A 24,236-nucleotide genomic window follows, 5' to 3' on the forward strand; every position below is an offset into this window, starting at 1 on the left:
TAAATTTATATCCACAAATGAACACTTACCTCTCCTAAGTTATTAGCAAGAGAATAACTTGTGCATAATGTCAAAAATTTCAAACACTAATTCAACAAGCGGGAATAACAAAAGCAATTTAAGTCCACGAATCATTTTGCAAACAAATAAAAAAGGTTTAATTAAGAAGAAATTTGCAAACAAATAAAAATAACTAATTACACAGCATAACTATTTTATACGAGACGAATCTTTTAAAACTAATTAGTTTATGATTGAATATTAATCATCAAATAACAACAAAATGTGCTACAATATCAAAATTCAAATTTTTTCGCGAACTAAACACAGTCTTTGTCGGCTACAGAGAAAACAAAACAATGCCGTGTTTGGATGGCCCCTGAAAAAGTTTTGAGGAAAACTTTTCGGTGCTTTGACCACTAATTAGAGGTCTTAAATAAAGTCTAATTACGAAACCACATCCACAACTATGATACTGTAGCAGTTACTGTGGATAATGAGGCCTTCGACCGTATGTTTAGGGGATGATTAGGCGTGGGTACTATAGCATCACTGTAGCCAATTATGATGGAATTTGGCTCATTAGATTTATCTCGAAAAGTTACATTCATCCATAAAAAAATTTCATAAATAAATTTTATTTAATACTCCGTACATATATTCGTCTTTTTGCGAAAAAATTTCGCGTTTTCCTCCTAACACGGCCCAAAAACCAGTGGCTCCCGCTCCCCTCATCCGTCCCCGCTGGGGACGCCATCAACTACCAGCACCACTGAGTTCAAAAAAAAAAAACACTCAGTCTTCGTCAACGCTTGCCAAGAACCACCTATCCCCCTTCTTCTTGCTCAGTCCACTGATCGATTCTCCCTATCCATCATTGCGTTGCGTTCCTGCAATGGCCGACAAAGGAGAGAAATCAATCATCCACACGCTGCGAGATGCGCTGCTTCACTTCGCCGTCAAGTCCAAGAAGCTCGCGTCGCCGCTGCTCGCGCCTTTCGGGCGCGCGTCGTCCGAGCCGGCCACCGTCGGCGACGACGAGCTGGCGGCGCTCCGGTCCAAGCTGCGCCGGATCCGCGCCACGCTCCGCGACGCCGAGCGCCTGTCCGTCGCCGACCGCTCCGTCCAGCTGTGGCTCGCCGAGCTCGGCGACCTCGAGCTCCGCGCCGAGGACGTGCTGGAGGAGCTCGAGTACGAGTCCCGCCGCTCGGCCCAGCTGGAGGAGCTCAAACTCGACCTCCTCCGCGCGGTCAACACCGGCAAGCGGCGCCGGGAAGCGGAGCTGCTGTTCGCCGCCGCGCCGGTGAGGCGGCTCCGCCGCAAGATCGACGGCATCTGGGCGCGGTACGAGGAGATCGCGTCGGACAGGAGGCGGCTCCGGCTCCGCCCCGGCGACGGCGCGCCCCGCCGCGGGCCCGCGGCGAGCGCGCTCCCCCGCGGCTGCGGCGGCGAGCTCCATGGGCGGGAGTGCGACGCCGAGCGGGTCGCCGCCCTGGTGCGCGCGCCGCCCGACGACGGGCGAGGCTACGCCGTCGTGCCGGTCGTCGGGATGGCCGGCGTCGGCAAGACGGCGCTGGTGCAGCGCGTCTGCGGCATGGAGGCCGTCGGGGCGCACTTCGACACGACGCTCTGGATCTGGGTCTCCCTGGAGTTCGACGTCGTCGGCGTGGCGCGCAAGATCGTCGAGGCAATCACCAGATCTCGCCCCGACTGCGGCGAGCTGAGCACGCTTCATGAGCTCATAGTTGAGCACCTTGCAGGGAAGAGGTGCCTGATCGTTTTCGACGACGTCTGGGATGACAATCCCAGCCACTGGGACTGCATTACGGCTCCCCTGAGCCGATGCGCGGCGGGGAGCACCATCGTCGTGACGACAAGGAGCAAGAAGGTTGCCAAGATGGCGAGCCCAAAGGTGTACCATCTGAAATGCTTGTCAGATGACGACTGCTGGCTTGTATGCCGGCGACGGGCACTGCCAAACGGTGACACCAACATTAAGCAAGAACTTGTCGAGATAGGTAAGCAGATTGTGAAGAAGTGTGGGGGCTTGCCATTGGCAGCAGAGGCAGCTGGTAGTGCCCTCAGCAATTCCATCAGCTGGGAGCACTGGAAAGAAGTACTGGAGAATGGACTGTGGGCTGGCAGTGAGGCGAAGAATCTGGTACTGCCGGTGCTGAAGGTGAGTTACGATCACTTGTCGATGCCGCTAAAGCGATGCTTTGCGTTCTGTTCATTGTTTCCGAAGGGCTTTGTCTTCGACAAAGATGTTCTAGTCCAGCTGTGGACTGCACAAGGATTTGTGGATGCTGAAGGAGACCGCAGCCCTGAAGTTATCGCCAATGGCTACTTCAATGATTTGGTGTCAAGGTGCTTCTTCCACCCGTCCCCAGCTCATGGTATCGGTGAAGGGAAGTTTGCCATGCATGACCTGTATCAGGAGCTTGCTCAGTTTGTTTCGGGCAATGAATGTAGGATGATACAGCACCCTTGTTCCATGAAAATTGATGAGAGCCTTCGGCATTTGTCCTTTGTCGGTGAGGAGTCCTATTCTGTTGAAGAAATGCACTTGAACACATTTCGTGGTCATCATGATCTGCGAACCTTCCTGTTCATTGCAAGGACAGAGCAAAACCTTGAGGAGATTACATTTAGAACAAAGATTCCTTCTGAACTGATCACGGATTTCGAATGCTTAAGAGCTCTAGATTTGAGCAACACAAACATCATGGAGTTACCGAAGTCCATAGGGAGTCTGATACATCTACGTTATCTTGCTTTGGATAACACCGGCATCCAAACATTGCCTGACTCAATTTCTGCTCTCTTCCACCTGGAGACGATCAAGCTTAACCATTGTTCTTCTCTTACTCACTTACCTCAAGGTATAAAACTCCTGTTGAATTTAAGGTTCCTAGAGATCCCACATTCAAACATACAAATGCCTTCTGGGATAGGAGAGTTGACTAGGCTGCAGAGATTACCTTTTTTTGCCATTGGAAATGAGCCTGCTGGATGTGGCATAGAAGATCTGAATGAACTGATCAACCTTAGAGGACATTTTCATATCACAGGTTTAAACAACCTGGATGGTGCCCAAGCTGCCGCAGCCAACCTCTGGAACAAGTCGGGTATTCAAAAGCTTACACTTGAATGGTCTGAACTTACCAATTTTAACAAGCCTCTTTGTGATCCACAAGGAAATGCAGTGAGAGGCGTGTCACACAGACAGGGCCCTGGATTTAGTGCATCACAAGATCAGGTGTTGAAATGCCTCAAGCCTCATTCAGATCTGGAAGAGCTCAGTATCAAGCATTATAATGGATCCTTTTCTCCGACATGGTCAGGATGGCTGCCCTTGGACAGGTTAGCTTCTATTGAACTGAAAGACTGCCACAATTGCGAAGAACTACCACCCCTTGGCTGCCTACCATCTCTTAAACACATTTTGGTACAATCACTGCCACGTGTCAAGCTAGTTGGGCCCGAATTTTTTGGCGATGTTGCAGATATTGCTTCAAGCAGTGATAGGAGAGTATGTAATGTGTTTCCTGCACTGGAGTCGCTAAAGTTCAGGAACATGAAAGCTTGGGAGGAACATGAAAGCTCAGTGAGCACTTTCCCAATCTTAGATATCTCAGCATTTCTAGGTGTAGCAAGCTCAAGCTATTGCCCAAGTTCACATCAGAACCAAAGCTGAGAATCCGGCACTGTGACCTGCTGCAAATGCAATTCTGTCAGGTAATATTCGAAACTTCAAATGACTGCTATGAGCTAATAATACACATGCTTCAATTTTCCATGTTCCATATGCACAACTCATTATCTTTTTTCATATTTCTGCAATTGTTTTTCTTTACTTCACCACCAATACTGTATTTGTTCTCATCCATGAGAACAGCATATGTCTCCTAGATGTTACATTCATTAGAACAACAAAAGTATATGAAGTGGCACCTTAGAGTTTCCACAGTCATGCATATGGATTCAATCTTATTTGGATCAAGTGGATGCAATGATATTCCAAATTTTATAACAAGGGCACAACGACCTCTTTCTTGCAAACATCAAAAGTTTAAAATCACAAATTTGATATCACTGCTAGGAGTTTCGATACAAACCCCCACAAGGATATGTAGCTATACTTGGATTTTTTTTTTTGTTATATAGCCTGTACTTTTCTGAATCTGAATGGAACAAAAAAGCATGTCAAAGTGTTTTTGATAATGTTCAGAACACATTTGTTTTTCATCTTGTTCAGAAATATCGGAATATGGTGAAGCACATACCAGCTCAAAGTGAAATTTCATATACATGCATCACAGAAGGTGACATTTTAGTTCTTGAAGCTTCCTGTTCCTATGGTGCATAAAAATAGGAAATGGTCAATGATCCACTGAATCAGGTATTCCCCGTCAGATTTTTATTTCAACACTAGGCTGTAGTTCCACTCAATATGTTCTGCTGATGTGGATTTTCATTCATAGGGTGCATGCAGTGCAAAGATGTCTGCATCAATTCAACCCTTGAGCTGATATGATTGATGCACTTCCTCGATGCATGAGACTTCCGCAAAAATTGGGCACATGTGCAGTATGAAGAAATGATTCAAAATACAGAGAAAGATGGAAATTATCTGCGTTCAGTGATCTTCATGAATGGGTCCAAGCTCTCTCGCCATGGATTATGTAGGGACAGTAGGAAGAAGGAACTTGTGGCTGTTTGCACCATGCAAACCAGCTGAGTACAAATTGTTGTGGCCACTCAATCTTGCCACCCCTACCTCTCAATGTTATGTAATTTGAATTGTTCAAAATTATGGCTACCTGCTATGCATGCAAGTTTCCTCGTTATGCCCCTTATTGTTACATTCAGTTTGGTACTTTCAACCCGTTTGAACAATTCTAAGTTTGTTTAGACTGTATACAAGAAAATCCCTGGATTTGAATTTCATCTTAGAAAAAATGAGAACCCAAGACATTGTAATTTGATTATTTGAATTTCTTTAATTACTTTTTACTGGGCCGAAATTTTTGCAATAGCAAAGCATGCAGCAAAATAAACTCACGATGACATTGAACTTGGCTATGAGGACTGCCTGCTAGCAACTGTGGCAACACCTAGCCATGGTGGGACCTTCTCCAACTTGAGGAAAAAGAACAAGATGGTGTTATGTGTGTGAAATAACCATGCTTACATTCAAGCATTGACTCTTGGATAATCATTTAGAGCATGAGTCATTAATATGAAAATGAAGGTGAAGGAGCTCATTTACTAGTACAATTAAGAACAACGAAAAATGAGGATAGAATGATTGAGAAGTAACTCAATAGTGTAGAACTCAGCATTAGGAAGAGGTGAGGAAAACTAAAACGAATTGCGTTTTGGGATGAAGTACACCGTTTAAAACTGTACAGAATGGCCCCTTTCCAAAAGAAAAAGAATACAATCAGGTTGTCTCATGTATTTAGCATTCATACCTTCACAGCTGAGTCAATACTGTCACTGACCGAATGCAGTTGTTTTTTCTTTAAAGAACGAGGCAGCTAAGGTCAAGGGACCTGTTCTACATTTTTCAGAAATGTTCTTCTAAAACTATAGAATTTCACCTTCCACTGTATAACTGCGAGAAAACGGTCCTATAAATGCCTCCTACAGATGAACTCCTGAATATGACCAACCACAGAAGTGCTGGAACACCAAAGCAGTAGACGGGTGCATCCATGAATGGATTAACCTCATATGCCCTGACGATACCTCTGAAATGCTGCAGATAAGTGCTTGTTAGTGTGGAAGCTCACAGATTTGCTTGCAGTTTACAAGTATGTGACCACCACATAATAAAATAACTCAATCAATCGGAGGGAAAAAAACAACCTTATTAGGAATTAAATAATTCCCACAAAATTATTCACCGCTCAACAAGTGCCTACCACCTGCTACTAGATTCAACATTCATTTACTCTATGCAATTCTAATGAGAAGCCATCCTCTTCGATCAGAAATTTCCTCATAGGGACCATCAAAATTCGCAGCTGCCCAAGGTCACAATCTCATGAAAGGATAGCTTATCACAATAACTCCATACTGTACTTACATTCAGAGAGCAGCAAAGAAAAGAAAAAAGGCAACGACGGCGATTGGGGTGCATGGCAAATCTTTCCATGCACAGAATAGCTATAGTATTTAATACAGCCTTTGAAAAAGGCAGTCCTTAACTTCACCATTATGGCAGAACCATCCGAATTAATCCGGCTCAAGTGCACTAACCATCACCATAAAGGTAATCCCGACTAACACGCACTTCAAACGGAGTAATCCGACAGTCCAGTCGGGTAAAGTCCCAATGAAACCACCTGAGCGGCAATCGAAACCCAAAGCTTACATGCAACTCACATGAAGATGAGTCCAGAGAGTACAATATTTCATAAATATATTACATTACTGAGTCTTAACTTAATTATTACAAACCAAGTTCGAAATCTCAGAAAGGTACGTGAAATTCAAATTTAAAGTAGTTTAGATTTCAACTACAGCGGAAATAAAGCGAGTTCTAAACGACGATACAAGATGTCATGATGAAGCCCGTACATAACATCACTCGGCATTGTCATCGTTGGCCGGAGTCGAATCCCACTCCACCGACCAACCAGGAGGTAAAGTACACGGCCAAGTCAAGCTAGCTATCTGATCTTCAAACGTATCACCTGAAAACAAAGTTGAGCCACAAGCAAGGCTGGGTATACTAATACTCAGCAAGACTTACCCGACTATGGGTATACTTAGCCCACTACCTAAACATACAAGATTTTTGGCTGGAGGGGTTTGTTTCGCCGAAAAACAACTAAGAGTAAATCCTTAATTTCCAATTTTAGCTTCAAAATTCTAATTCAATTAACCATTCTAAGTGAGCATCTATCCAATAGCATACATGGTGGAAAACAATTATTTTTCATCATTCAACCATATTCATCATCATCATTGTTCCACTTCTTACTCTATGTGGCAAAAGTGATAAGCAGTCTCATTGTCCGTGAGCGGCGAATCGATTCGAATCGAGTTTATTAATCTTGCAAGGCAAACCTAACACACACACGCATGGGGAGCGAAGTCACCCATGCAACATTTTCCCTTTCTTCTCGTTTCGCGGGACAGGCTCATCGCCCTCGACTACAAGTATGACGACTCTGCACCCGCTGACGGTGGGGTGGTATGTCCCACGCCCCGGTCCAATCAGGTACTTAAGCTTACCGATTACCATATTTCTCGATATGTGGTTAGTACGTTCAAACGCTTAACAACCACTACCACACACTGCGGCCTTAGTACATTGTCACTAAACCGACGGAGTCCCATGATCCCGCCGTGAGCCTTATGATTGCAGTATGTAGTAGACATTCAACTCCTATAAGCTCGCGAGTGACAGGAAATCACTCGACTTCTACTGAATCATTAGCTTAGCTGTCTAGCGACCTAAACCTACTAGTGTTCAAACATAGGTACCTAGGATCATGCAACTAAGGTTTCAATCAACTTCTGTAAATTTAAATGCACAAGTATATAGAAATAATAAGTTGCATAAAATTGAAAGTAATAGGTCATACTCCGGGGCTTGCCTTCCTGAGCATAGCTAGCCTTGGTCTCTTCCGAAACTTGGTTCGGGTCTTCAGTGGCTTCAGTTAGATTCACTTGAGCTTCACACTGCTCACTCTTGGACTCCGGCACCAGCTCGTACGTACCGTCAGCGAGAGTAGTCGTATCTATATAAAATGCACATGTATGAGTTGTGTGACGATAACAATTTATTATTTACTTCACTATAAAGTTGTAAAACATTTCATTTACATCTCCTTGGACAATCGTTTATAGAGTATTATCTAGATTAACTATTTCACATTAAATAAGTGAGGGTTTTGACTTTTCATAAAAGCTATTTTTCAAGAACAAACATAGATTATTCATAACTATTGCTAAAGATAGTTTCCTGTGCTGAGATTTTTATCCAGAGTACTTTGCTTAGACACAAACCTACTGTCAAAAATTTCAGACATTTTCATCAAGCAGATTAATCATTAAAAATAGTGAAAGCTGCTACTACTAGAATACAAATTAAATTGTACAAGCCAAACCATGATAGTAATGGTAATAGACCTATGGTCCAAATATCATGTTTTTCCAAGCATAGGAACTATTTTTCTTGATTTAAAGTATTTCTCCATACCAAAAATCATTTGGTCCAGTTGGGGTAAACTAAAAATTCTCAAACTTTTTCTGTAGAAACTGGGAACCAGACTAAAGGTACTGTAAAAGTTTAAATCCATGAATCATAGCAGAACAATTTGGATAAATAAAACTATTTATCCTAGGCATACATAAAGGCCTAAATAAAATCTATAGCTAGGAGTGTCAAATGACGACCAAACTTTTACACAAGGCTAATCTTCTAACATGCAACATACTGACCGAAAATGGTAGCCATCCAGTTTATAGAACTTGAGATCTAATTAAGTGCCTAATAAAATTGTATTTAATCTAGAACAAGAACCAGTGAGCAAATGAAAAAGGGCATGTAATTAAAGTTGTAGATCTAGTAACAAGGAACTCAGATCAATTGAGTTTGCATTTTTCCAATTTTTCTACAAATTTATATCGATTTTACAAGTTCGCTGTTTTTGAAAACAAAAAGAAAATAAGGATTCGCGGCTAGGCCCCTGGAAAGATTTGGGGACTCGCATCCATGCCCTTGGCCGGACATGGAGCAGGGGCGGATGGTGCGGGCCGAATTCCGGCGAGGGGCCCGTGGGGGAACAACTCGAGGAGGTCGAGAGCTACCTCGTGATGGGTCCAATCGGGGTTAGGGACGGCCGGACGCGGCCTGCCCACGGCGAGCATGGCCGGCGGCGGTGCGGGTGGTGGTGCAGCGGCGGTCCGGCGGTGCTGGGCGGTCGAGCTCGGGCCGGGGAGGTCCAGTGGAAGGTGGAGAAGGTGGCTGGGGTGTCGATTTGGGACGAGGTGGGGTGGAGGAGGGGGCTCCGCGGTGGCAGGCGCCCGGCGGCGGCTCTGTGTCGCGGCGGAGGCTCCACGGCAAAAGAGGAGGGACGAGGCCCGGCCGTGCGACTTCAGTAGGCCGGTGTGGTGGTGGTTTGGAGCTCGGTGGAGGCTGGAACGGGGCGAAGGGGTGGCGCCACGGCGAGCTGCTGCTCGCCGGCGGAAATGGCGAGGGGCGGCGGCGTTTTGGGCGCGCAGGGGCTTCGCTGGCCCTTTTGTAGCGATAGAGGGGAGGGAGGAGGCTAGTGGAGGGGCTGGGGGTGTCGGTGGCGCGTGGAATTGAAGGCCGGCCGCGGGCAGCAGCTCGGGCAAGCGCGCGTGCGCCATGGCGTGCGGCGTCGGCACGTTGTCTCGTCGAGCTGGGCAGGGGCGCGGCGAGGAGAAAGCGGCGTCGCAGGGGTGACGGGGCTAGGCGCTGGCGTGCTCATCATGGAAGGCCACGAGTAGGAGCGCAGCCGGCAAAGCGGCATTGGCGAGCGGCGGCAGGCATGCCACTCTGCTCCGCTCGTTGGTCAACTGCGTGCGTGCAGGAGCTCGGCTACCCGCGGTTGTCGTCGAGCGTCCGTCGGGGTGTGGCTTTCGGGGCGTGCAGCAGCAGGCACTCATGGACGGGCTTGGGTCTCAGCGTGGTGGCGGCAGTGGGCGTAGCGACGGCACAACGAGCGGCGGCAGGCCTAGCGCCGCTAGCGCTGCCGTGGACAGGAAAACAGAGGAGGGAGAGAGAAGGAAGGAGGAGAGAGAGAAGAGGGTCAACCGAAGTTTGACTCAAATTGATTCAATTTTTTGTATTGAAACTTGAAAAACGGTGAACATCAAAGTTATAGGAAATTTAGAGATCTACAATTTTTGTGTTGGGCAAAATTTTATTCGAGTTATGGTTTAAAAAATATTTTGAATTTCCAAAAACCGTGATTCGAATGACCTATCATTTTATGTGCAAAGTTTTGTTTTCTCCCCTGGATTCCAACTAGTCATTTGTTAATTAAGACAAGGGGAAGGTGCCTACTCAATTTCACATGCATAAGTGGATTGATTTGAAAATTACAACGATTTATATGTCACTGCATTCGTACTCTTACACATAATCACATATACGTATATGAGAAGCCTGATTTAATTGACTTGGTCATTAGATGTTAATTGCGTGTTTAAAACAGTGCTAAACACCGGAGGTGTTACAACCATACCAGAGAAAACAAAATGAGGGAATATTGATGGCCCTATTCACCCTAAACCTTGCATGAAGCAAAAGACAATGTGAAGCTAAACTCCATAGCAACTAAACTTTATTCATAACAAAAATTACTTAAGTCACTTCTGGAAGAAAAATCCAAGAGGGACCTCTAATGTCATCTTACAACTCACGACTAAGCCACTAGAGCATTATATTGGCAACACAAAAGGTATACACAAGTTCAAAATGATTCTGAAAGGTCAGGTTTGTAAATTACTCTTTCTAAACACACACATAATTTAAGGAAAGAAAATATCACTCCTTGAAATTTTATATTCTTCATAAGAGAGTTCATGAATTTGGGAACAAAGAACTACGTTGTTCTAAGGGAGATCAATAGGCAGCACATAACTTAAATTTGCATGTATATGAGTTCAAGTTGAAAGGAAAGCAAACCTTCCAATGCTTCCAGACAATTGATAGGCATAGAAGTATTAGAATCTTTCTAAACCAATGAAGCACGCCAACATAATTTGTGTACCATATCTTTTTATGGTGATCATCATCCTTCTTTGCCATCTGGGAGATATCATGACCTAGACACAAAGCTCTTTCTGCTGCTATAGCTGCTATAACAAGAAAGGCTGGCAAAACCACAAAAAGAAGATGAGGAAGAACAATAACCATCACGTCAGGGAAACCAATATATGGCCTTTTACTGGTGTTCGCAAGACACTTAGTGCTCCAGCCTTTGTAATGCAAATACATCTTATTGTGATTCTCCATAACAGCATAGCCACTAAACCATGGGAAGACGACCAAATATAGCAAATACAACAACATTCCAGACCAAATGATATACATCTTCGAAAGCTCAGCTGCAAAAAAATCAAAATTAACAGGTGAAAAGCCTCCTGAACTTCTTCTGATCATCTTTGGTCTAAGGAATTTTAACATTAATCGATTCTCAAAGAATGTGAGTGAAGTGCAGGGAACTAGAACCAATGAAAAAAGAAATGTAAGGGTAGTCCACATAATTGGGTACTACAGTTGATTCCATTGGCATCCCATTACTCTAAATTCCTTCCATGTCCAACTAACTTTTGCACTTAGACCATTAACTGAAAATGGCCTTAGTTCGCTGAGGTAAACCTCCCCACTCATGTCCACTGCTTCTATCTGGTGCCAGTACCGATCTGGTGAATCATCTAAAAAATCTCTCCAGTTCCATGTGAATGTATACATAGCTCCTCTAGCTCCCTTTCCACTAGTTCTTTCCATTTCTTTCTTTAGTACCAAATGAAAACTTCCATAATGTAATTCATATACTTTTACAGTTACAGATTCAATCTTGTATCTTGAAAAGACAAGGGCTCTCACAGTCCCAAGATGTGTGGTACTTGTCTCTTGGCAAATAAAATCAAGAGGATCTGAAGATCTCAGCATAAACCGTGAATCCACCGGAAAGGTGGGTACTACGATCACATCTCTAGAACCAAATCTGAAATCTATGTCAGCATATGAGACATGACCAGAATCAATGACTAGAATCCTCATGCTCCTGGCACTTCGCCAATCACCCATCTCCCACTCCCAAAATTCTGCTACAGACTCCGTCCTTGCAGAACAATTACCATTACTGACAGCTGTTGACATAACTTCGTGTACATCAAATTGAAAATACTGTTTAGAAGAAAATTGATGCTGCTCAGAAGTATGATGGCATTTCAGGTTTCTTCCAAAATTTGTATGAAGATGCCCACACAAGTAAGCGGAGAGTGAATGCTTCAGAAAAAACATCTCTAATATTTCTTCCTGAAGTTGTCGATGCAGAAAAGGATATAGGGAAATGTTCAAAGGCGATCTTTGTTATCTGGGAACTTGAAAATTGATTATCCTACTGTGAAAGTGCTGCATCTAAATCAGAAAGTAACTGATTTGTAGGTTGCCCAAATATATTTGTTGGGCTTCGGAGACCAGCACCCATTGCACTGTCAAATCCAACAAACAAATGCTTCCTGCCACCATTCTGCAAAAATTAAACCAGGAAAGATTATGTAAACTCAAAGCAAACCCATAGTGAACTTATACTAAACCATACTAGCAACAGTAGTCATAATATGCATCATTTCTTGGTAAGATTAATTGGATTTGGGCTGACTGGAACCAACCTGTAATGTTATACTTTGGACAGCACCTGTCCGTCCTAATCTTGCATTAATGCTGTGCTTTTTGTAGAAATCAAACATGCCACCAACCTCAGGAACTCCATATGAATCATGATTACCTCGTAAATCATAAAATATTTCCTTGTTCAGCCCACTCCTATTAACAACATCATCAATAACTCTTGCATACTCAATCCATTCAGACTCGTCTTGCCTTGACGATAACAAATCCTTGTTTTTTGCATCTGAGCATAAGAATAGAAGATAAAAGAAAAATAAGCCTTTCTACATCTGAAAGAACAGAAAATAAAACCTATATTCTGTTACTTTCTAAGCCTACATGATACATATTATTCTTTTGGAAAAAGTCTATATCACCCCCCAACCTATGGGGGTGGAATACATAACCCCCTAACCTATGAAACGGTCTATATCACCTCCTGAACTTTTCAAAACCGGTCAAATTACCCCTAAAGCAGTTTCGAAAAATAATAGTAAATCACAGGAAAATCATAAAATGAAAAATTCAATTGTGTTGGGCTCCAAATGAGTAGATCTACACTGTGAACATATAATATGGTATGCTTTAGTACATTTTTTTTACGGCTATGAAGAAAAGCATAGATCTAAAGCTACAACAAAAAAATTATACTAAAACATACCATATTATATGTTCATTGTGTAGATCTATTCATTTGGAGTCTAACACAATTGGATTTTCCATTTTATGATTTTTCTGTGATTTACTATGATTTTTCGAAACTGCTTTAGGGGGTAATTTGACCGGTTTTGGAAAGTTCAGGGGGTGATATAGACCATTTCATAGTTTGGGGGGTTATGTAGTCCACGCCCATAGGTGAGGGGGTGATGTAGACTTTTTCTTATTCTTTTCATTTCCCTTTTCGATTGACCAAATGAGCACACACACTGCAAAGTTGCCATTGATAACATAAATCGACAAAAAACATTTTTTGCAAGCATGACATTTGAGATAGCATTTCAATAAATTGAATGCACATATTAGTGCATACTCAATATTACAGAAATTGATCTTGAAAGAGGAAAAGTGTAATAAATATTCTGCGACAATACTGATGTTGATCATGCCAGAAAAAAGAGTAGTTGAAATGTCACTACGACCAGGTAAAAAGCGAAATAGAACCATTTCAAATGACATCAACTGTAGTCAGAAATGATGGGTGCCATTATTTGACAGAACAAATTGTGGACTATTGGTCAAATCAAGCTGTAAACAAGCATCCTAGGTTATAACATCATTTCAACATTGGAGCATGAAAAAGTGTAAAATTTGTTTGACTCATTGCCTGTCATAAATGGTGCATTAGTTCAAGAATAATTCTGAACTATGTTTGACACATTGCCTATCATAAATGGCACAGTTGATTGAAGCAAATTCATAGGTTTAGTAGGAACCCAATTCTGACACAAAAAATGACAATCAATGGCAAATTCGTAGCTTATCTATACTCTATGGCATGATGAACACAATCCTATTCTTTTCATTCCACTCTTTCACCCAACCCACTCACTTGACTTCACCATAAAACCTCTCTCAGGACTCACAACCCTGAGTGTTGGATTGTTGCATTGCAGCTTATCTCCATACCTCAGTGTCTGAGAAGCACAGCACAGCTCTGGGCTGCTGATTGCAAATGTGCAATTCAATGTATAAGGGCGCAATTGCTCTGCTCCAATCGTGTTCATTAGAGGGCTAGTTGGTGTTGTTTTGCAGTGCTGACTGTATGGCAATATACAATAGAGGGCTAGTTGGTGTTGTTTTGCAGCACAAAACTATACAGCATCGTGGCACCCATGGCACAAAATTGTGCCTGCTTTGTCAGATTTTTAGCAGCAACTCAAATGCACAATCACATGTCAAACTAGAACCAGATCCGAACCCCCTTGAATAAACCAAACCAAAATTCCAACCACGCGCGAAGGGAAGAAGGCAGGAACCAGTAAGCCTACCGGTGAGATCGCCGGTGATGAGGACGAGCGCGGGGTTCACCACGGCGAGCGCGTCGCCCACGCGGCGGCGGAAGTCGGCGGCGCGCTCCGGGTGGAAGGCGCTGAGGTGGAGGTCCGACAGCTGCGCTGCCCACACCACCGACCCCGGCTCGCCCGGGACCTCCACAACCCGCCGGAGGTCCCCGCCGCCGCGGGCGCAGACGGAGAGCAGGAGCGGCAGCGCGAACAGGAGGGCCGCCGCCGGCCGCCGGAGCCTGGGTAGAGGGCTTGGGATCCCGGATTGAGCTCGAGGCGCTGCTGGAAATGAAACTAATCCGAATTGCTTCCCCGTGGAGAAGAAGTGGATTGGGAATTTTGGGAAACAACGAAACATTTCGGAAGTCCAATTATTCTGATTCAAAAATTCAGCTCATTCCAACATCCACAAACATGACCGACTCTCCAATTCTCCGTGTGTGTATGAATTTAAATCCATGCACAAAATTTAATCAGTTTTAAGAACTTAGATTAATTTCAATCGTTTAAGGGGGCGTTTAGTTCCCAAAAATTTTCCCAAAAATTTTCACCTCAACTAGACACATGCATGGAGCGCTAAATGTAATTAAACAATAAAACTAATTGCACAGTTTGGATGTACACGACGAGACGAATCTTTTGAACCTAATTAGTGCATGATTAGCCATAAGTACTACAGTAACTCACATGTGCTAATGATGTAGTCAAAGGCTTCAAAAGATTCGTCTCACAGTTTCCAGGTGAGTTTTGAAATTAGTTTTTAATTAGTGTCCGAAAAACTCTCCCGACATCTGGTCAAACCATTGATGTGACACCCAAAAATTTTGATTTGGGAACTAATCGGCCCCTAACAAGAGATGCATCTTAAGTTCTGAACACCACCGTGAGGCATAAAGGATGGGCTTCTGCCTGCCACTCCTTAACGGGCTTCTCTTTATAATGTTTTGATGGGCTGAATGGTAGTCCAGCATATCAATACTGTCATTGCTAAACTATTTTGGTTACAACTTTCCAAAGAATTATATTTTGAGGGAAGGACCATGGGACACAAAACAGAACAGGAATTCCTTGAAGAAGATACACTGATGAAGCCTATATTTCTTAAATTGTATCGGGCTCAGAGAGTATATCTTAACCCTTGCTTCTGTAATGAATTAATAAAAGGCTGAAGTAATGAATTGTTCCTCGAAACAATGTTCTCGGTTTGCATTCTTGATTGTACATGTTCTAAATTACTTTTAGTTCCTCCCTAGTAGGACTAAAAGTGACAGCCTAAATTTGAATGGTGTGAGCATGGATTAATTAATTGGAGGTAAACCAAGATGAAAGAATTGATAGCAATCTTGCACTTCCTCATATCTTGGGTTTGAATTAAAATGAAGTCTAGAGAAGACAGAGACATATGGAAGGCATAATCAAGCCATGCAAGCATTACTCCCTTTCATCAATAGATGGAAAAAATCTTCTCCCATCAACATATCCATCTAATACAACACACAAAAAGAACTTGTAGAAAATAACATTATTTTATATTTCTATAGGCAATGGTCTTCTTTGATAATACCAGCATTCCACGTCATCTACAGAATAGAAATAGGGACCATCCAATCCGGAAAAGAAAAAATTCCTATTAGATCTTTTCGTTGTGACATTTCATCCTGGTCCTTGAAGATATGTCAAATCTTATCTAGGCTTGCAATCAAGTCCTTCGGTCTTAGACATCCTTCTTTCTCCAATTGATATATATTTCTTGGGCCGAAGTGATAGCTACAACGCTAGGCGCCGCCATCTTGGTGTGAGCACCTCACGTGATTTCTTCCGGCCTACACATGATTGCGACCCTCCGCCAACCCCACCTACTTTCCTTTATGTGGGATGCAGGGCCCACCTAGACCCTAGCAATAAGAGAGGCAGCATGGTATCCTCTCCTCTTCGCCCCTTGTAACAACCCGCCCCCTCCTTCTCCCCTCGCCCCCTCTCCCAATCTCAATCTCGTTGTAGAACCTTCGTTCCCAATCTCCATCAATCCAATCCTTTTCCTTCGTAGATCATTGATATCTCTAACCATGAGGAAAGCTATGGCGTCGATTCGAGGAGAAGATCGATGGTAGCGTTGGTGCAACGATGGTGGCCGGATAGATCTACTGCGACAACAACTATGGCCTTTTGATCCTTGACGGCATGGCCTCTTGATCCTTGATGGCATGGCCTCGATCAACAACGACGATAGCTTCCTTCTATGGGGTGGACCCATCCCCATCCTTTATTCAAGAAAAATTGGCAAGGTACGAGAAATTATATTTACTTTGCCTTGCTAGCATGATGGTTTGGCGCAGATGGCTTATCTCTCTTTCATGTTCTGAATTTGATGAAGATTGTGTATGGCCTTAGAATATATAATGAAATTGTAAACATGATACAAAGAGAAAATAAGATCCACTAAAACATGATTCATTAAGAGCACATTTAATAATTAATAGATCTTCCTAGTGACAAAAAAGGCATATGTGTATAGGCAAATACTACGAGAGAAAATTCATATCATGTGAATCTGAATAATATTTCTACCATGCTATCCTTTCTCCTATGTTAAAACTAGGGAGCTCGTTGATGTTGTCATGCTTTCTTTTTCTTTGATTGTTAATTTGGTTTCGCTTCGATTGTTTTGGTATCCAATAATTTTGGTTTGGCCTGGTCTCTGTTGTTAGAGGGTACTCGCAAATTACTCTCCTTTGACACCCCTTAGAGGGTACTCACAAATACACTCTTGTTTGACACCCCTTGGATGTCCATCCACCAATCAATATGGAATGCGAAAACAGGGGGGGAGGCAATATTGAATTTAGACTGATGCAATTTGTGATGGATTCAGCGTTTACTAGCACAAGTTAGTTGTGACGACGACAGTGAATAGGGCATGTGCAATAGTGACATCTTTGTTGACGTCTCTTTACATACATCAGCAAGATCCTAGGTGCAAGAATATGTTGTTTCTTCACTTAGATACATCTCTTAAATATATGTGGGCCGGGTTATATAAAAGATATAGTTTGTGACTTGTGAGATCCCTAAAAGAAACGACTATGAGACCCTATAGAGACACCTAAGACCCACAATCTATAAGTGATCTGCCTCTTAAATCATCTCTAAGGTTAAATAAAGGTTGAGAGACAAATAAAGAGTGCTTACAGGGTATTGGCATGCACTCTACCAGATTTGCAAAAAATTGCCGAGAGGATGTCAGAAGGTGGCCGATGGGGCCTTGTTTATTCGTGTAGCTCGTCTGATTTTACTATAGTTGGGAAATGTTGCTAGCTAATTCGTCATCACTCATGGCAAATGGTCCACATGCACATAAGCACTGTCGGGCATTATTAGGAGGAGAAAATAGTAACGATAGCAAGCCCCCTCGGCCTCTCAAAAACCCCTCTTGGCAAATTTTGCAAATCTGGTAGTGATGCTTCTAACTAGTCATGCTATACAACAGCAGTACAGGGTTTTTGTTCAGCCTCGTCTACAACAGCAGCATGCTTCTAACTAGTCCATGTTATACAACAGCAGTTACAGGGTTTTTGCATTGATCTGCCTCGTGTTCAACAGTAGCATGCTTCTAACTCGCTCATGTTATACAAGAAAAATAGTGCAGCAAGAAAACTTCAGATGATTATTTTTTTTTGAGGCAACAACTTCAGATGATTGTTACCAGCTAATTAAGTATGCCCCTAATTGCCAGAAAAAAAACACAGTATACCCCTATACCATATATCACTTTCATCAGATGCATTGAGCTTAAGATCATTAATCAGTTAGAAACAGTGAAGTCGTCTAAAGTTAAATAATGAGTCCAGCAATTAGTAACCAACTGTCCTGGGAGAAAACCCAGATTTTCTCATTCCATATATATTCAGCTACTTCTACTAGTGCTGAATTGCATATCTCAACATTAAAAGTGGAGCACAACAGCTAAATGTCATTGGTGAACCCATCCCACCTAGAAAAGAATGGAGAATACTCGAAATAAAACATGCTCCAAATTTACTTCAGGAAAACACCAACAAACAGGAATAAGACATTTTCAGAATCATTAGTTATGTGTTCTCAAATAACACAACATTATTATTAACCATATAATCCCAGATAACATTACAGAAGACAGTACTGTGATCTCAGATCACACAACAGCAGATACAAACGACACAGACTGAAAGTCATCACAAGTCTTCACATCAACATTAACATTGGGTTCATGACATATAAACTTAAATTAAAACCATCTGGCCATGGTTCATAAGGAGAAACAAGACCCATGACAGTGTATAAGAAGCTGGAGGGTTTATTCAAATGTTTTCGGCAGGCATGTGACATATCACATGCATATGGCCCCAAACCTCCAAACATCCGGGCATGTGAGATTAGCTTAAAAGTTGTGAGGTTTCTTGCGCTTCGGAACGAACTTTCGAGCCCATAGATGTTTCCCTCGTATCACAAACTTGACCCTCGGATGGCCAGCAAGGACGCGGAAGAGTGTGTCCTGTGAGTAAAACGTGATGTGTGCATAAAGTGGTGGCTTAGGTGCAACTGGCTCCTCCACACTTATGACTTCAACATCTCCAAAGTTCCTATTAAATCAAAGAAATACAATCAAGAATCATATTAAGGAAAGAACATATATATGTAACTCATAATAACACTAAAAAACACTTCTTTTTTTACTGATTTGTGTGATGGATCGTGGTGGAAGCTAAGAAATGATTGATTAGATGTTAGGATATATATCTTGCAATCAAGGTATGAAAATTAATCACTGGATATGATTAATAATCCAGTCAGTGATCCAAATAAACAATCCCTAGTAAACTATACAACTTGAAGTATTTGGGTTCACATTATAAGATTCTATAGCATACATGTATGTAGTTCATCCATTGATATATACTTAACAAGTACACAGTGAAGGGGCATTTCCGGAAAGAAGGGGCTAACACTACTCCTGTGCTACAGCATATAGATCGGCCCCTGCAGCCTGCCTATGGGTCATATATAGGACACTTAACTGAATTAGCCAAATTTTTGTAAGTGATCCGGCAATGTTTGATATCTCAGTTATTAGTGTTTCATTAACCGGGCACTCAGACTATAACATTTTAAAGTCATATGAACCTTAAAATTCACTGAGTAGTTATCTGTAAGTAATATTAACGTTGCAAGAATAGACTTTACCCAATGAAGAATTCATAGAGTTCATCTGCAGTAAATGGGTAGCCATTGGAGAAAGTCACGAAGAGGGTTCTCTCCTCACGTGGTACGCTGGGCTGTTGCTGTATCTGGATCTGTAACAAAATATGTCACAGTTTGGAGGAAAGGTATTAGGACTCATCAGCAAAACACACAATTGGGATAAATATTGTGTAGATCAGGAAAGTAGAAAACTTATTAGCAGCATTCTTACTGCATCAGCTGGTTCCTCCTCCTCCTCCTCCTCCTCCCTTTTGGTAAGTGTCTCGAAAAGGCTTGCCAAAGGGTATGTTGATGAGAGGCACTGTTCGATTGGATTTTCTATATCCTTGAGGATGTGAGTTTTTGGAGACGGCACCATAATGCTTCTAGAACTTGAGCCTTCCACATGGCTACGAGCACTAGTCAAAGAAGCCTTGATCTTGGACAGGAGATCCTTCTGCATGCAGGAATGATCAGGGAAATCAATCAAGTGAAACACTTTTTAATTTTCAGTGTATGTCAGACTTGCAGATCTACAGTAGTATACACTCTTACCGTGCTCATGGTCATGGGCGCTTTGCCCTTCACGTATTGTTGCTGAGCTTGATTGGCATGGCGGTAGACGTGTTCTTTTGCCGTCGCTGCTTCGAGGATATCTTGTAAGATCCTGTAGCAGACATTGTTGAGGTAGAAAACAATACCTTTCACAGCTTCTTTGCGGAAATAGCCCCCTTCCACAGATCTAGGATTTGACTGAATGGACCTAAGACGCAGAGCTTCAACAAATATTTTTGCAGCCGAGGCGATTGAGTGCAGGCGATGGTTGTCGAGTGAGTCTATGCTTGCAAGGAAGTCGGCATGGCCAATCCCTTCAAGCCACAGCCAGAAGGAGATGATCTCCATGGAAAGGGAGGACTCGAAGTGAAGGGAGAAGACCAAACGGGTGAACAACTGGCGCACAATCATATGCAGAACACTAGTTGCACTGAATTCCCCCGGCGCCATGGAAGGACAGCGAAGGAGAAGAGAGCAAGCAAGGAGGAATTTCAAGTTTTGGGGACCAAGGGGTCAAGGCCGGAGGAGAAGATGGAGTCTCGACTATAGGCTTCTTATGGTTTAAGTAGATGCATAAATGTTCACAGTGGGTTGTTTGCCATCTCTGTCCGCAATCGAGATGGCCCCACAGTGCATGACTGGAGCATAGGCAGAGGTGACAAAACAAGCATACGAAGCAAAAGCTGGACTCATTAAAGGTTGTCACATTTTGAGCACACCTGCCAAATAACTGATGAAAATTTGCATGCACCACCTTCCAAAAATTGGGCACTTACAAAGGGCACAAGGATATACATATTCTCTGTGGCGTCTGGGGGTTGTAAGAGAAAATGCATGCAAATCCAAGGTTGTTGAAAGGTCCTTCATTTGGAGAAATAAGGAAAAATGCAGGAGAGAATCGCAAATGTAATCATAAAGACAAAGTTGGTAAAAATTAATGTTCCTCTAGAAGAAGGATATCTGGGCAAGACTGGATCTGCAGAAAAGGTTTTGAACGCTACACATAAGATTAGTAGTAGTAATCATTTGAGCTAAGGCTTAATGTATAATTGAATGTATTCCTTAAAATAATTTTCTGTAGAGGAACCCTGAATTTTTTAAGAGAGTGGGCGAAAAATTTCTTTAAACTATAACTATATATCTTGATTCCGCAAAACCGGATGTGTTATGTTCATATAAAAGATTTTTGGTGCACCACAACTATTTGTCCTAACGAAATGTAGTGAGAAATTGGGATAGTGGCCGGTGCCCGGTGGGAAGATATTTGTATTCGACCAAGCTACCGTGCGATAAGCTAGTTTTGATACCAGATGATCAAAATTTTAATCACTATATATATAAGATAAGGATAAGGAAAAATTATTGGAATGGAAGGGCCATTGAAGTCGAAACTCCGACACTTTTTATAGAACTCCAAGAACTATAATGATTTCATAAGGAACAACTTTGAGCCTAGCAACCTTTTTTCACTCGGAACTCGGCCCATTAGCCTCAACGCCGCATGTTAACAGTTTAACGCACCAGCAATTATGAATGGATTAAAAACTACCTTCGGCCCATTAGCTTCAACGTCGCATGTTAACGGATTAACACACCAACAATTATATAAATGAATTAAAAACCGCCTTCGGCCCATTAGCTTCAACATTGTTTGTTAACATCATAATGTACTAACAATTATGAATAACAAAACCCGCCTTCAATTCAGCTAGGAAAAGAATCAGAAACAAAAATCTTATTCAGAAAATCCCCGAAATTAAGATACCAAGTTAATAACAAAAAATCTTTGTTGGCGTGCTACTCCTGAGTTTCTCTCCTTTTTGTTTTCTCTTTTTTGTTTTGTCTCCTGCGTATTGCCACTTGTGCAGGCGGGTGGAGGTCACGGCGGAAAGACCGGGTCTGCAGAAACTGCCGTTGCCTGAATAGCAGGGCCCATGCAGGCTAGTGATAACCGGCCGTTTCCCTGGTTTCCAGTAAAGACCAGGCGTTTTCTCTCCCAGGCTGCGTGCCTGCATCCTCCTCCGTTTCTCATCCGCTGCAGGCCTCTGCGTCCTCCTCCGTTTCTCATCCCCTGCAGCCCCAATCTCGTCGATCTCGAGAATTAACAGGATCTGCAGGCACAAACCTACACGTACGCCATGTCGTCTTCCCGCTGGATTAAGCCAGAGGTATATATGAATCATATTAGTGATTAATTAATACAGATGATCCTGGTGTTTTTAAAATTCTGTGTAATTCTGGCAGTTTCTTTAGTGTTTCCTCGTGGCGTCTTTCCTTATTAACGATGTGGTTAATTCTGCCCATAATAATCCTGCTGGAAACAATCATTTCCAACAGGAGATTTTAAGTCATTTCATCCTCGTTTAATTTCTTTTTGGGTGATTATTAATTGAGATTATTCCTTCAATTCATGATGTGCGAGCTGTCTGTACATCGTAGTTGTAATCTCTCACAAGTCACAACCACCATGCAACAAATCCACTGCAGGCCTCCTGGAATTAATAAACATGAATTTTATTTCTGTAACAAAAAAACAGAAAAGATGAATAATGATCCAGCAACGCACGTCATGCATGCGTGCATGACGACTGAATGTGCAGGTGTACCCGCTGTTCGCGACGACGGGCGTCGCGGTGGGGATCTGCGTGATGCAGCTGGTGCGCAACATCACGACCAACCCGGAGGTGCGGGTGACCAAGCAGAACCGGGCGGCGGGGGTGCTGGACAACCACGACGAAGGCCGCCGCTACTCCCAGCACTTGGTCCGCAGGTTCTGGCTCTCCCAGCGCCGCGACTACATGCTCGCCCTCGACAACAACAACCACAAAGAATCCACCAACAAGTAGACCCATCCATCCATGCTGCTAGCTGCTGTGTCGATAACGCAACACGCCGGTGCATGCGATAATGATCGATCACCCAGATAAGTAGTAGCATTAGGCCGGTCCATTAATTATATTCGTACGTGTTTATATTATTTGCACGCATTTAATTTGGGCTAGCTGTCTTGTGAGGACGACGGTCTCTGTTATTATATATGCATGCCCCATGGGTGACCACCAGTTTCATACAGCCTACTGGGATTATTATTTCTTCGATTATGTGGTTTTCTTTGGTTATTCGTCTGGATCCGAACAATTTCAATGTAAGTTAAATGTTCTGATTATTGATCGGTCTATATATAAAATGCATCCCGTTATTATTCGTTTCCACGGTACATACATTTTTAAGTGTGCAACTATCTCGGTCACATTTTCTGTTAATAAGTTTCATAATATTTTAGAAACTGCCAAGACAGCTCAAAAGGTATATATTTATATACACATATATTTGGCAGCACCCAATGTCCCCACATTTTTAATCTACAAAAACAATGTCCCCGCATTTTCCGTGATGGAAAAAAGCTATGTAGGTGCCATGGCGGGGTGTAGACGTGGCGAGAAGACGGGAGCAAGTCGGCGTGTGTGGCACCATCCCTCATCCTTCTTTTCATTTTGTCTCTCCTCTCTCTTTCTTTCTTAAAAAAAAGCGTCATCGGTTTACAAACAGTTTTTGTAATTTTCTGAAAGCTTTTCCACAGTTTGTTTGTGATCGTTTTCCTTTAAGTAATTAGTGAAAAAAGTTTCAGTTTTTGTGGAAAAGTTTTTAGACTTTTTGTGAAAGGTTCTTTAAGATTCTTTCTGGGAAAACTGATTCCTGGTGAAGATTTCTTGATGCTTACTTTTGGTTTGTTCTCATTATTCGTTTGGACCCAAACATTTGGAAGTAAGCTAATTATTCCTTAATATTCCCACTACACCTTTTACGGGTACAAGTTTTCTTTTCCTTTTTTCACGATGTGTTTACATTTTTTCCATCTCGATCTATTCCCCATCATGGTCTCATTTTTTGTTAAGTTTAATAATATTTCAAAAATAGTTCTAGCCAGCTCCCTAGTAGATATATACAAAAACATATATGGTAGCATCCGGTATCCCCCACACTTTTGGCGATGGAAAAGTTATTGATGCCATGACAGGGTATAAATTTAACATGGCGAAAAGAGGAGAACAATTCCATTTGCGTGTGTGGCA

The 24,236-nt window shown here is 42.6% G+C and overlaps 2 protein-coding genes and 2 pseudogenes across 2 annotated transcripts; 2 read left to right on the forward strand and 2 right to left on the reverse strand.

Annotated features, from left to right (window-relative positions):
- The first annotated feature begins 787 nt into the window (after nucleotides 1-787).
- On the forward strand, nucleotides 788-5,027 carry LOC120668255 (annotated as a pseudogene).
- A 317-nt stretch (nucleotides 5,028-5,344) lies between these two features.
- On the reverse strand, nucleotides 5,345-14,833 carry LOC120668272 (annotated as a pseudogene).
- A 3,975-nt stretch (nucleotides 14,834-18,808) lies between these two features.
- Nucleotides 18,809-20,613, reverse strand: LOC120695137. Its single transcript, XM_039978446.1, has 4 exons — nucleotides 20,164-20,613; nucleotides 19,841-20,065; nucleotides 19,612-19,721; nucleotides 18,809-19,010 (listed from the first exon to the last, which is right to left on the reverse strand). The coding sequence occupies exons 1-4, from the start codon at nucleotides 20,611-20,613 to the stop codon at nucleotides 18,809-18,811; spliced, it is 987 nt and encodes a 328-aa protein (XP_039834380.1).
- Nucleotides 20,614-22,301: 1,688 nt separating this feature from the next.
- On the forward strand, nucleotides 22,302-23,269 carry LOC120695933. Its single transcript, XM_039979131.1, has 2 exons — nucleotides 22,302-22,331; nucleotides 22,764-23,269. Exons 1-2 carry the CDS (start codon nucleotides 22,302-22,304, stop codon nucleotides 23,007-23,009), a joined length of 276 nt encoding a protein of 91 aa, XP_039835065.1. The 3' UTR covers nucleotides 23,010-23,269.
- The last annotated feature ends 967 nt before the right edge of the window (nucleotides 23,270-24,236 follow it).

This window comes from Panicum virgatum, chromosome 2K (assembly GCF_016808335.1).
Source record: "Panicum virgatum strain AP13 chromosome 2K, P.virgatum_v5, whole genome shotgun sequence".
NCBI classification, from domain to species: Eukaryota; Viridiplantae; Streptophyta; class Magnoliopsida; order Poales; family Poaceae; genus Panicum; species Panicum virgatum.

What these genes read in the sequence shown, in the direction of transcription:
- LOC120695137 (XM_039978446.1), bottom strand. Translation starts at nt 20,613, where the DNA reads ATGGCGCCGGGGGAATTCAGTGCAACTAGTGTTCTGCATATGATTGTG. An exon ending in AGGAGGAACCAGCTGATGCA is followed by an intron (nt 19,722 to 19,840) that starts GTAAGAATGCTG and finishes ATTTTGTTACAG; the next exon opens with ATCCAGATACAGCAACAGCC. An exon ending in CTCTATGAATTCTTCATTGG is followed by an intron (nt 19,011 to 19,611) that starts GTAAAGTCTATT and finishes TTGATTTAATAG; the next exon opens with GAACTTTGGAGATGTTGAAG.
- LOC120695933 (XM_039979131.1), top strand. Translation starts at nt 22,302, where the DNA reads ATGTCGTCTTCCCGCTGGATTAAGCCAGAG. An exon ending in CCCGCTGGATTAAGCCAGAG is followed by an intron (nt 22,332 to 22,763) that starts GTATATATGAAT and finishes CTGAATGTGCAG; the next exon opens with GTGTACCCGCTGTTCGCGAC.